General features: G+C 33.6%; 1 protein-coding gene across 10 annotated transcripts in view; it reads right to left on the reverse strand.

The window, feature by feature from the left end:
• The window catches only part of LOC127068987 (glutamate receptor ionotropic, kainate 2), a 216527-nt gene that overhangs the window by 22782 nt on the left and 179626 nt on the right, over window positions 1-14119 (reverse strand). For all 10 annotated transcript variants that reach the window (XR_007783264.1, XR_007783265.1, XM_051005511.1 and 7 more), the window contains one exon: window positions 7582-7749. Coding sequence is in view for 8 of the 10 variants with exons in the window: in XM_051005511.1 (XP_050861468.1) it covers window positions 7582-7749 (168 nt within the window). In the remaining 2 variants the exon portion in view is untranslated. The remainder of the gene's footprint in view (window positions 1-7581; window positions 7750-14119) is intronic.

Genomic DNA, 14119 nt, shown 5'->3' on the forward strand with positions numbered 1-14119 from the left:
TGTAACAGAAAGAAAAAAGAAAAATTATTTAAATGACATTATCAAGAAAAAAAAATTGAAAAAATATGAAATTTTTCATGAAAAATTATTAGATAAATATAGACGTAAATATCGCTAGATATTATCGAAATCGATCACTCGGTATATTCGTCAAAGTTTACTCGGGCTTTATTAACTTACAGAAAAGGAAAAAAACATCATGATATCATAAAAGTATAATTAATTTAACCGAGAGATCAAAGTTCAAAGTGTCTTGTCATTTTCTCGGTCTAATCAAAAATAAACTTTTCTCTTTTGTTATTATTGAACGATTTATTAACAGCCAAGGCAACAAACAACGAGTTTCATTATCCAGGTTTCTAACTTTTTCATTATAATTATTGCTGTGACGTTAACGAGCATAACTTTTTTAAATTTAATAATTATGACGATATTAATGTCGAAAAAAAGTGTTGTTGCTTTGGACGTTTTTGATGGACGGTTGGACGATAACGTTCGCTCGATTTGACACGTTGAATTATTTCCGATGAGAATTGGAATAAAAATTAAAAAGCATGTTGGACATTCAGTGTCCTCTTACAAAACGATGTAACGAAAATTTTCCCGTTATATTTCCTGCCTGTCGATAACAACGACTCATCCAGAGTTCCATCCGTAATTGAATCAATATATATGTGAGTCGTTCGATGTGATCGAGATAATTAGTTTGGCTCTATCTACTATCTTTCTTTCTCTCTCTCACTCTCTCTATCTCTCTCTCTCTGTCTCTTATCTCCATCATTTCTTTTCTTTTATTTTTTGTCTTCTTGATAATTACGTCACTAATACTACTTGAGTTCATTCGTAATTCTACGTTGCAATAATGATTTGTAGATACATAAATAACACAGTTTTACTCTCTCTCTCTCTCTCTCTCTCTCTCTCTCTCTCTCTCTCTCTCTCTCTTTCAATTAAATCTACGTTAATGTAAAATTATTAATCATAGTTAAATTTATTCAAATCAAATGTCAAAGATTTTGAATACAAAAAGCGAAAACTGAAATTAATGAACACGTAATAAATAAATGTTCGTCCAAATCCAAAAAAGAAAAAAAGAGGAAATGATAATTATTAACGTAATTCAATTAAAATGGAACACCGTAGAGTAAGAGCCTCGATAATGCATTTTACGATGAAAGAAACACGTGACGTTCGAGTAATCGATAATTGGCTTTGTAAAATTAAATGTAATTATATTATCTGTTCGAGACAATAAGCTAAAAGGCATTAGTATTTCGGCAAAAAGATAAATACAATTTTGAATATGTTAAATGAGTCCTTTGCGATTAAAAATTTAATAGCTACAATAATTTAATACGAGAGAAATTATATATATAATTATATCTTAATGTTTGTGATAATAAATAAATCAAAAAGGATTTCAAACTTTCTAACAAAGTATTATATTTTCAATAACAACATCTTCGTTTATTCATATAATCGATTCAACCTACACACGTCATCTCTGTTTTATCGATTATCTCGTTGGTTATGAAGGAAGTGGGATCTGAGATTTATTTCACCATAGACCCTCTCGCATATGGTACGCGCATAACTTCGACGGCGATGCTTTATCCTCTCGTAATAATCTTATAAATTCCACGATGCGTTGTACCGCGTGCTTCCGTGGACGCGCCATGTTCGAGAAATATTATCGCATGGCGCTTGATCGTCTCGATATTGATCTGAACTGGTGCCAAGTGATTCGAGACGATCGTCGTGATATCGTCGACGACATATATATCGTTATATGTCATATATAAAAAAAGAGAAAGAAAGAGAGCCGGAGAAAGAGAGAGAGAGAGAGGGAGAAAAGAAAATATATAAAATGTAGAATTCGTCGTTCTAATTATTTCTGCTTATTAGTAATATTATTTATCTATATTGCTTAAGTTTATTATCGTTTATTATCGTTTCAATAGTATTCTATTTCTTTCTTTTTTTTTTTTTTAATAAATGTTTTGAAACTTATTTGAATTAAAAAAAGGATAAAAGAAAAATATTTTTTCAAATAAATACAAATTTGTCGAACGAGTATTATTATAGTCGATAGTAGTTGAATTTTTTTATATGAACATTTGCAAAATTTATATAGAGTAAGTCAAATGATAAATGACAAATATTATGAAGTTATATAATCATCTTAGGAAAATAATCTTTTCGATTTATCGTAACAAATGATTAAGAGAAAATAAAAAGAAATTAAAAAGTATAACGATAAGAGATTCTAATGGAAACTGCAATTTCCACTATCCGACGGAGACAGAGTGATCGTTTCAACGCTTTCATCCACGTTTATCCTTTCCCAAAAGATAGATGGTCCTCTACTTCTATAGATCTTTCGTGTCTATCGAAGCTACCCATAACCTTTTACCACATACGAGACTCTTCGCAATAAGTCCCATTCACATCGTCCCAGCATTTCACTGATATCCTCAAGTAAAACGAGATTTATCTTAATCACGATGTCAATATAGTATTACAGAAAATCCGTTTTCGTCTTTGATATACATACATACATACGAATATTATATGTATATATATATATTTCTCTGTCTCTTTCTCTCTACTTTGAGAAAGTATAACTAATGTTCAGTCATCTTGAAAATGTCAAGGATCTATTGGGAATTAAGCAAAATCGTTCTCAAAGAGTAAATTCGAGGGAATCTTGAAATCAGGATCGTCCAAAAATCTTAAAGCTTATATATATATATATATGTTATGTGTATGTGTGTGTGTGTAAGTATGTACCTCGATCTTCCATCCCTCAATAAGCACAGTCGTTTTCATCACATTATGAACAGGTCAGAGATCAAACGAGCAAACGTGGCTTTCGCTGGAAAGCAAGGAACGAACGAAAGGTAAAAGGAGGAAAAGAAAAAAGAAATAGAAAGAAAAAGAGAAAGAAGAAGGATGAAGGAAAGAAGGAAGAGCAAAAGGCAAAGTGTCCCCATGATACTATGTGGTATTCTCCCTTAGGGCAACACTTCATTACCCGTTACTTCCAGTGCTATCTATTTGCCTCTTCCTTTTTAAAACTAGTCTTTGGAATCCAACATTTTCCATCTCGCTAACGTTTCTGATCAAATAAAAACCTGATGAAAGCTAATAGATTTTTTCATTCGTAATATTATGATGCATTTCATTATATTTTCAAGTACAATAAAGTTGATATATTTCTTCGTATCTGAGACGATAAAAATATGATATACTCGACATGATTATGCGAGATAACATTTTTAGATACGTTTTATAATTATGATATAAGAAATATGTTTTTTAAGACGATGTATTATAATTAATAGGTCAGGTGAATTATAATAATTAATACACATACACACGTATAAATTTACATGGAGAATAAGAAATATCGAAATATCGTTTAGCCCGATCATGGCTCGGAATAATTACATCGTCAGCTAAAACCAACCGTGCAAGATACTCGTCAGAGTGTCGCACGTGCCAACGGCTCGTTTCAAAACCCCTTTCCAACCTCCTCTCTCAACACCGTCATAACGACGTATCACGCAGCGTCGGCAAAAAGTTATCCGAGAAACTTGTTACGAACGCGTCCTATTGGCCAAACCTACGAACCCTCCAATTCGGTTGCTTTTAAGGATAAGAAAAAGTGTTTCTAACCGGTGGCAGATGTTGTCTGTTACGTATGAAAACGGTTAAATGTCGGGCATCGCTTTTCTCAACTTTTCGGTAGTTCCTATCGTCGTCGTGGCAGATGCAAGAGACGATCCACAATCTGTGGACCTTTGTGGGCCATCGAACGAGAAGCAAGCAGCTTTCGAGGCCATCGTTAATTGCACGCTCGAGTTGTTTAGCTTCACTCCATTTCCTCTCCAAATATCCTCGAGTTTGTTTCGTGAACTCGTTCAAGGTGTCCGAGATTCGTTCATTACACTTACCAATTAACGTTTCCCAATAGGACAACCATCTATGTAGCATCGTTACACGAAACAATTCTAATATGTTGTCCTTTTACAAATAGATTAACCGTAATAACGATCAAATGACATTATGAATCATTTAAAATACAACATCGAAGTTAATAATAATAAGAAGAAATATCTAATTAATAAGAAAAATATCTAAATTAATTGAGATACAATAGCTATTACGAATGATATTTGTTGGTAAAAGATTTAAGAAATTGTTTAATTTTCGACTTTTAATATCTTTTAAATTGTTTCTAGTGAAGTTTTCAGGAATTTAATAAATTCTTTACTGTCGTGTCCGATATCCGTTGATACAGTTCATTATATAATTTATTACCTATTCGTCATACCTAAGCTCCCACGATCTCGCAATTCAAATACTGTCAAACCGGAGAATTTGGAAATAGGCGATCATCCACGATGGCGATCTTTTATCGAGCTTCAGTCATATATATATATATATGTATGTATATATACATATATATGTATGTATATATGTATGTATGTATGTATGTATGTATGTATGTATGTATGTATGTATGTATCATCGGAAAAGCTTCCGAACGCTATTCTATTACGATAGATCGGATCATTGATGGTTTATACGTGTTTGTATAGGTGTATATATCGATATACGTTTAACATAGTTACATGTTATATATAATGTATGCGTGTAAGCTTTATGATTGAGATATGGCTCATTTAATCGATGCAAACGGGCGGATCTATGGATTACTCTGTCGCCACACTATACTTGCCTAATGTACGTTAATTATCATCAATACTAACAATAAATTAATACGGAATTTAAACGTCATATAACTTCACGCGTCATACACGTCGACGTCCTTTTCTAATCTTTTATAAAATTTATCAATTTTCTTTTCAATCGATTACTTTTTTCTCTTTTTTCTTTTTTTTCTTAAATCCTTTTCATCTGACTAACAGCAATTTTTCTTACTTTGCATTCTCCTCCCGCAATCGCAACGTCAAAAGCGTGATCTCTTAACTTTGGTTTCCATCGAGTCTGATCTTCCAACGAATGGATCTACCATCGAACATGTGATTTATATGTCTATATACGTATCCTACGTAGATACCACGTAGAGCAAGATCGAGTACGAATCCGTTCGCAAACTGGCAGGATTCGCGAGGGTAGATTTATCGTCTTCGCGTCATTGTCCTGGAATTCATTCGGATCCGATCTAAACGTGACGGGGTATAGCAGAGTCGCACTTTCGAAGACAGATCGCGTGTTCGTTAACCCAAACGAACGATTTATTACGGTTGGCAATGACTATCTCGTGCGATAGTCGCTAATTGCGAGCAAATGACTAATCACCCTCGATTCGACTATCCTCCCTCCCGATGTAAACTCCTTTACTCTCCCTACTTCTCCTATTCCCTTCCCCTTCCATTCTCCTCGACTTCCTTCTTCCTTCTGCTCTCCATCTTCTTCCTTCCATCCATCAAGATTATTTCCAAGATGAGACATACGACTGGCTCGCTCTATCTTGTAAACCAATTCTCGCGAACATCCTTCCGTTCTAACAAAATTATTTCGAATCGGTCAAGTTCCATCATAAAAAATTTCTACAATGATCTTGGATCGATCCGTGTAACTTTACGCGATGATAATTACATCATATTACGAAATCAAAATATATTTTCTTTCAAGGAATTGAATTCGATCGAACTTTAATACTTTCTGCGATATTGCGCCTGAAAGCAGTCAACGTTCCATACATTCGTCGATAACAGCAGTTGCGTGCATGTTTTGATAAAAAGAATCTTTAAAATACAATATTATACGCATTACTATGTTCTGTGTGATTGTCTATGTTGAAAAATGTTCATTCTATGATATTCGTAATAGAAAATTTTCATCGATGAAGAATAATTCAATATTAAACCCTTCGCACTCCTATGTCGACATTAGTTTTTATCTCAAGAGCTCATCAGTTTCAAGATATATCATACACTTGAAAATTACAAAATACGACGATAGCGTTAGACATTTAATTGAGTGTAGTGTAAATAGTGTAGACATTTAATTGAATTTGTTTTTTCCTTTATTTATTTAAATTGTCCTAATTTTTAATTGAGATAAATATCAAATAAAACATTTAAAAGCGATTGAGAGCTGCTGATAACTAAATTGAAATATAATTTGGAGTGCGAAGGGTTAAAGAAATCTTGACCAACAAGATAATATTCTTTAATAAAATAAATTCTTTAATAAGAATAAGCATGAATAAATTCTTAATATTGCTGACGATATGTAATCTCGAAAAATTAAATAAAATTTCTAGAGTAATAATAATATCCTTTCTTGCTCTCTTACTTTAAGCAATTTCAAGAGATTGTATCGTTCAAATATGGGAGAAGAGACACGATTAAAGGTACGCGTATAGAGTAGAGCTCTCATGCGTTTTCGTCCATATAGTTCGAGGGTTGGTGCATAGCTAGGGACCCTAGACCGTGCTAGGTATTCCTGTTTAATTAGAGACGTTAGCATCTATGTTTCCCTTGTGCACTTGAGTTCTGGGCAAATAGTTCGCTCGATCTAGCCCTTCTCCAATGGGCTTTGTACACGCACGACAAGCTTACTAGCCCAAAAGGCGTGTACCATCCTCGTTGCAATTGCACCACCATCAGTACCAGCTTTGCCTTCCACACGGTATTTGCATTCTTATGAGCAGCAGCCTCTCTCTCTCCCTCTCTCTCTCTCTGTGTGTATCTCACTACCTGTCTGTCTGTCTGTCTGTCTATTTCTGTCTCTCTTTCTCTTTTGCAGTTTCTCCCTACCAAGCTACGAAATTCAATTTCCCTCGTGAACTTTTCAATCGGCTACGTCCAATTATCGTGACTTCGCTCAGTTGGGTCCTGTAACGATCGACAAGGTCCTACTACGTTTTTTTCGATAAAAATTTCTCTCCTATTTTCTATCTCCACGGAGACTCGTTCAGAGTTTAAATCTCGTTTCTGCGTGGACCTTCACTCATTGATTCAGGGATTATACGTTAATCGTTTTAACCAGGTAATTGAATAATTGTCAATATTTTTCGTATGGAATTCGTATGAAATAATAACGTTAATTGTTAATTTTTCAGATTATTCACGAAAGAAATTAGTCCATATCTCAAACGTTAATATTTTCATCGTATCGTTTTGTACAAATGTATCGAATTGTACGAACGAAGAGTAAAGTTTACTTTGCCATTACAATAAAATTCTATGTTTAATATTTTTATGCGAGAACATTGATTAAATACCCACTTTAATAGAATATTTGGATTTCTTTTATTTATTTTCAGTTTGACGAAGTCAATCGAATAATTGAAAATTTTAGTAGTGAAAAGTCGACAAGCCAGAAAGGTTTTACGCTTGGATTAGTCGAATTAACGAATTTAAAACGGTTATATATCGAAGTCAATTATACCTGTTCGAGTCATATGTGTAGAAGAAATACGATTTAATCAATGTTCACGCTCGGTTTTGAGTTCTCAAGCGTAAGTCCGGTTCTGTGGAAAATGGGGTTAGGAAGATAGAACGATAAATTTGAGAAACTCCGAAACTGCTGGGGCTTTCTCACCTTATTAGATGCCTGGCCCATGTCGAGTTCACGATTATAACGCTTCTCACCATAGATCCAGTCTTGTACAACTCGCTGAATCTCTGGCTTTTCTGGATCAACCAGACGGAAGGCAGTGATATTGGTCCCGCCATGTTTAAATTCTTCTAAATCGACGCTATGAAGATCCTGCGTGAAAGCAAATTTTCATTAATTTATTAAATTTCATTAAACTATTCGAAGGATTATTAATATCTGTTTCTACCTCTCTTTCTCATTCTCTTTCTCTCTATCCATCTATCTTTTCATACATTAATAACTGTTACAATAATATACATTCTCTTGTATTATGAATAAAATCTATTTATCTGTCTATCAATATAATTAACATTAAATTTATTAATATTGATATTACATTATTATCATTATCTCACTATATTATCGTTGTTATTGTTATTCAAAATCGTCCATTGTGCGAACATTCGTTTTGACAATAATGTTCAATGTTATCGATAATAAAAAATGATGAATTCAATTATACCATCTCTCAAATTCTATCGATCATTTCTCCTTCTTTCGAATTCAAGTAGGATAATCCTCCCTTCCAAGTTCCCTCGCGAAGGGAACGCAAAGCTAAGATCTCAATTTCATGGATTTACTCGAGCGACCACCGTGAAAGCCTCATTTCCAAAGTACTCGCATATTGAACGGATTATGAAAAGTTGGCAACGATATGGCCGATCAAACTTTACTCAGTGATAGTGTAAAATCTAGGATTTAACGTCGAATAATGACTCTCGGTGAAGTATAATTACATTCTCATCGTGCATGGAAACGACCGACAAATTTCTCAACGAATAGCTCGTTACTTTGACTGTGAAATAAACTCACTCTCTCTGACTCTATCCTTCTCTCTTTCTGTCTCTCTTTCTCTTTCTCTCTCTTTCTCTTTCTCGTTGACTTTAGCCTCGAAGTTATAATGTACTTTGTCAATATACGTATGTACTATGTAAGGCCAGTAATAATTAAATTCGATCGATGTGTATGTGCGTGTGCGCGTATACGCGTGTGTGTTTCTCTTTTTTACAAAATTAAAGTCAACTACGAATAATTAATTATAAAGAAATTCCTTTAATTCAATCTTCTCGAAACATTCTCTTTTAATTAACGAAGAAAAATAATAATAATAATAATTGTTATTATTATTATTATTATTATAACAAAGAAAAAGAACAGGAAGTTTCCATTTTAGATCAAGAAAAATAACAATCGTCCATGTTTGACGAAAAAAAATAATAATTAATAAAAGATTGAAGTTCGTCTTAATTGCAATTAATAATCGATCGATACGCGACGAACTAGCTCGTAAATGACTTGTGAAAACGTTCGTAACTCGTCTCGTACGCATTTTCTTTTTTTTGTATTCTTTCTTTTCTTCTCTTTTCCCTTTCCTTTTCTTTTCTTCTTTTTCCTTTTTTTTACCAAACCAATCATTCATCGTCACACGGGCATTTATTCGGTTCGTGAATCGGCATAAACCCCTTCTCGAAAATAATGGTACCGATCGTACGCGTTAAACTTAACGAACTTCGTTTGTTCGCCAATAGCAAATCGATCCGTGGCTCGTTTCGTGTTCCTATAAAAGAAAAAGAAAGAAGAGAAAAGAAAGAGAGAGATAGATAGATAGAGAGAGAGAGAGAGAGAGAGAGAGAGAATAAGAAAAGAAGAAAAACGATGGAAAACCTTTTGCGATACAACGTGCGTTTCGAGTTAATTGCCAGCTTCAGAGTCATCGAAATTGATGAAAGGAAAAGAAAGGAAAGAAAAGAACAAAAGAAATGGGAAAGAGTGAAGGAAATTTCACCCGCGAGGAAAATCTTCGAATAGTGATTTCCTTTCTCATCGAATTAAAGATAATGATCAAAGAGATTTCGAATCGTCATTCATTCCAGTGTTACATACATACATACATACATTCATTCATACATACATACATACATACGTATGTAATGTGTCTGTGTGTGTGTATTATAGATCTTTTCTTTCCAGAAGAAACGAGATGAACGGGAGAAAGTCATTTATTATTCTTTGTGTCCGGCAACACCTGTTCGATAAGTTTAAAAAGTCGATCAATCGATGATCGATCATCCAACTGTCTCGAATCTTTCCTCATCTTTTTTCCGTTTTTAACACTGGTAATACTTCTTGTAATAAGAGACGAAGCAATATCGAGAAAAACGTCTAACCGACTGTCATTTTTATAATCGTTAGAGAACTTTAACCTTCTTCTTTGTTAAACTTGAAAAGTTTTTTCCTGAAAAAGTGACGACGAGCTTTTCTCCCGTTTTTTATTTTCCTTCTTTTTTGCTTCTTCTTTTCTTCTTTCCTCTCTTATCTTCTCTTTTTTTTTTCTCTTGTTTTCTTTTACTTTTTTCTTTCCTCTTATTTTTAATACCACACAATATTTCCGAACAAGTGGTTCGCAGCTTCCGCCTTACGAGACTCACGATTTTTCTCGTCGATTATCGTCAAAAATAGGCCAATCGCAGCTTGGTTTCTCCCTCGACGACACTCGGTGCAACCTAGACGCTCTCGATATCGATGCGATCGATAGAAGTGAAGAGAAAGAAAAAACTTGGATGAGATGACGTGAGTGGAATCGACTAATCGTCATTAGAATTTGAAATCTATTGATTATGAATTTATGTTCTTTTTTTTTTTTTTAACTTGATCCTACAATTTCTAAAGAACGTCTATTCTCATGATGTATAATATGATCAATGAAAAAATAACAGATTATAAAGATAAGTAATACATCGCTTTTTAATTCCAAATTAATTATCAAAGTTACTCAATTCCATTTTTTTTCACTTTATCTGATAATGTTTGATCAAATGTTAATAGAGATTATCCAACTATTTTTTATCTACTTTTTATATAATAATGATCGATTAAATGATATATTACATTTTTAAGAATTATATCTAGAATCGTTCTACGATCATAATCGATTCTCTCTCTCTCTCTCTCTCTCTCTCTCTCTCTCTCTCTCTCTCTCTCTCTCTCTCTCTCTCTCTTTCTGTAATATCTTCGAGTTAATGACGAGTTTTAACGAAGTGACCAATTTACCAAGATACTTGGAACGATAATGATAGTATGAAACCCGGCAAAATCACGCGTGTATCCGCATATGAAAAAGCGCCGACGTAACATTGACGATATTAAACAACCACAACTAGAACGAAGGGTTGATCCTGGACTCTCGTAGCTATTACGTGGCCTGATAGACGCGACATAATAAGAACCTTAATGGCGATGAAAGCTATAACGATGATAACAATCGTCGTAACCGTAACAAGTATAACAGCCATAATGACCGGCACCGTTCTCGGTCGCTATGGTATAATACTTTGCCCATGTTAAATTTCAAAGATGTATTATGATTAAGTTTGTCAAGTTCATACCAAATTTCACAAAGTTTCACAAGTGTATCCTAGAATATAATATATAGATGTATTTATGTTATTTTGTATTTGCGTACGAATTAAAGCTGAAAATACATAAAGTGAGAGTAATATAATCGATATAGAGTTTGATAATTAAAAAAGAGAAGAAGAAAGAGAAAGAAAACTATATTATTATTATAATTCCAACATAAAAAAAGGTTGTAATTTTCTTTTTTTTATTTTATTTATTTTTATAAGCTAGTTCCTCGATTGAATTATACTCTGTAATAATGAAAGGATATAAAGAGAGATTGTTACTACGGTCATTCCGTTGAAAGATAACACGATTCATAATCCTGATCGAAATCCGTTTCATTGAATCCTGGATTTCCTCTCATTTCTCGTCAAGTTTTTCCAAGAATGATTATCTACGACTAAGCTGGTCTTATTGTTCGACGAAAAATCGATTATCTCTTTCTCTCTATTTCTATCCTTTTCTCGTAACAACGTCAATCGAAAGAAATGGTCAGATCTTTCTTAGGTTAAACCAAACGAATAAATATCATACAATATACCAATATTATTTCCAATATCTACAAAAATGAAAGGATAAACCTAAACCGAATAGAAAACTTTATTAATTTAATATAAATCGATGGAAGATAATTTTCATTATAATAATCCTGATCAAAATCTGTTTTATTGAATTTCAAGGATTTCTCGTCAAGTTTTTCCAAGGACGACTTAAGTTCGTTCTATTAATCGAGGAAAAATCGATTATCTCTCTCTCTCTCTTTTACTCTTACTCTTCCTTTCTCGTAACATCGTTAATCGAAATAATCCAAGTCGATAGATTTCGCGATTAGAGGAAGTCCTTCGCTAGTCCTTTTAAAGAGCGGCAGAGCATTTAACGCAGGGAGACGGCAATTAAGTGGGTGCCAGGGGAACTGCGACCCTTAACAATTCGTTCATAGGTCAGATCTACGGGGTAAACTACCCTTCCCTTCATTCTCCAACATCTACCGGTCGTTGGGAAGAGCCGAGTCAACAGGAAGAGCTCCGAAGAAAGCACACCTCCGGCCCTAGCGTCTGAACAAATACCCGCGCTAATTTACATTTTAATGGATCTAAATTGAAATCTGCTGGGAGACCGCGAGATAAATCGTTCCATCGCGAAGCTACGATTATATAAATATACATATAAGGTCTTGAATTCCTTCCACTATTTTTCTTCTTTTTCTTTCCTTTTTTTCTCTTTTTGTCTTTCCTACAACACAACCTATTCATTTTTAAGTGAGAAAGACGAAGATAAATAAGGACGGGTATATACTTATGAAAATAATAAAAAAATCTAACAAAATATATATAAATTCAACAGAGAGAGAGAGAGAGAGAGAGAGAGAGAGAGATAGAGATAGAGAGAGAGAGAGAGAGAGAGAGAGAGAGAGAGAGAGAGAGAGAGAGAGAGAGAGAGAAACGTTGGTGTCGTTGATAAAAATGTTAATTACGAAAGAATGTTTTTTAGAGACGAATATGAAACGCTTAAATATAAATCTTTTGTTATCCGAGAGAATACGTTTGGAGAGAAAAAGAAAGAAAGAGGGAAAAATGAGAGAAAAATTATTTTCTTCTAGGGCGTGAAAATAGTTTACAGGACAAACAGCTGGTTAGAGAAGATTTAAAGTACAGCCGAAAATGAAGTACGATTAGATATCGTAACAATTTCGTAATAGTGTTACTTTATTTTTTATCTTTCTCCATCGTTCTCTCTCTCTCTCTCTCTCTCTCTCTCTCTCTTTCTCTCTCTGACTTTTATCGTATTTCCCAAGAGCATTATCAGTTTTAATTACTTCGAAATTTAATCGTCGTTCGTTATTCTCGTTAGAGAACTCGATGAAGAGTCATTAAAGAGAGAATTGATATATTGAGATACAATATTTCGAAATTGATATTATTATTAACGAATTCATTCAACGAAATCTTGGTTTTGAAGTGAGAAAGAATATCCGTTTAGTCACGGATTAAATGTTACAAATCCACTCGATAGAAAATCGATTCGATATATTCGATCTCGAAACGATTTTAGTCCGTTTTGAATCCTCCTTGAAATTCCATCGGTGTAATCTGGCTCGAACTTGAATGCCGAACAAATATTCCCCATTGGTTCTTCTACCTTTCGATCTAAAAAAAAAATTCCAATCAATAATTCGTGACACTATACCGTTGTTTGTAAATCATTTCTTTTTATTTTCTTATTTTTTCTTTTTTCTTTTTTTCGAAGGATCGTTACACTTCTCTTTCTCTTTTCATCTTTCCCTTATAATTCCACAGGAGAAGAGTTGAAAGGACATCGGAGGATCGTTCTTCGCAAAGAAAAAAAAAAAAAGAACAAATCTGCAAAAGCGACAATCGTGCTTTATCCGAACGTGAAAACCATGAAAAAGGAAATGTGTGTGTGTCCTTCTTTTTTTTTCGTTTTTTCTTCTTTTTTCTTTTTCTATCTTTCCCCTATCTCTCGATAGGCGTCTAGAAAAATCGCAAAGAGACTCTTCCGCGTCGGTGCAAGAGGAAAGATTTCGATAAGAATGGATATCGTGAAACACAGAGAATCCGACGATATTGCGAAGATCGTTCGGCCGAGCATTCTGGCACGAAACACGTACGAAGCTTTTCTCTGTCACCTTCTTTCTTCTCTTTTACTCCAATTCCATTCCCCTTTTCTTCGCTCTTCAATCATTCGTCTTTGTCTACTTCCCTCTCATTCTTCCTTCTCCTTTCATTATTATCTTGACAGATTCGCTATTTAATTATCTCTTAATCATTAGTATTTATAATATTCATGGGTAATGTCATTCTTTTTTCTTTTCTTTTCTTTTTTATTTTTTTATTTTGCTTTCTTCTTTTTTCTTTTATCTTCGAAAAAGCTCTTGCAACAGAAACGAACTGGTACGAATGTTTCTAGTTTGACAGAAACGACAGTAGTACGACGGATCATTTATTATTTACTTTAATTTTTATTAAGGGATTGAACTTTATATAATAATAACGATAATAATAATTATCAGTATTATTATTTATATATATTTATATTGTATTATATTATTTGTGTATTA

Source organism: Vespula vulgaris, chromosome 14, assembly GCF_905475345.1.
Source record: "Vespula vulgaris chromosome 14, iyVesVulg1.1, whole genome shotgun sequence".
Classification (NCBI taxonomy): Eukaryota; Metazoa; Arthropoda; class Insecta; order Hymenoptera; family Vespidae; genus Vespula; species Vespula vulgaris.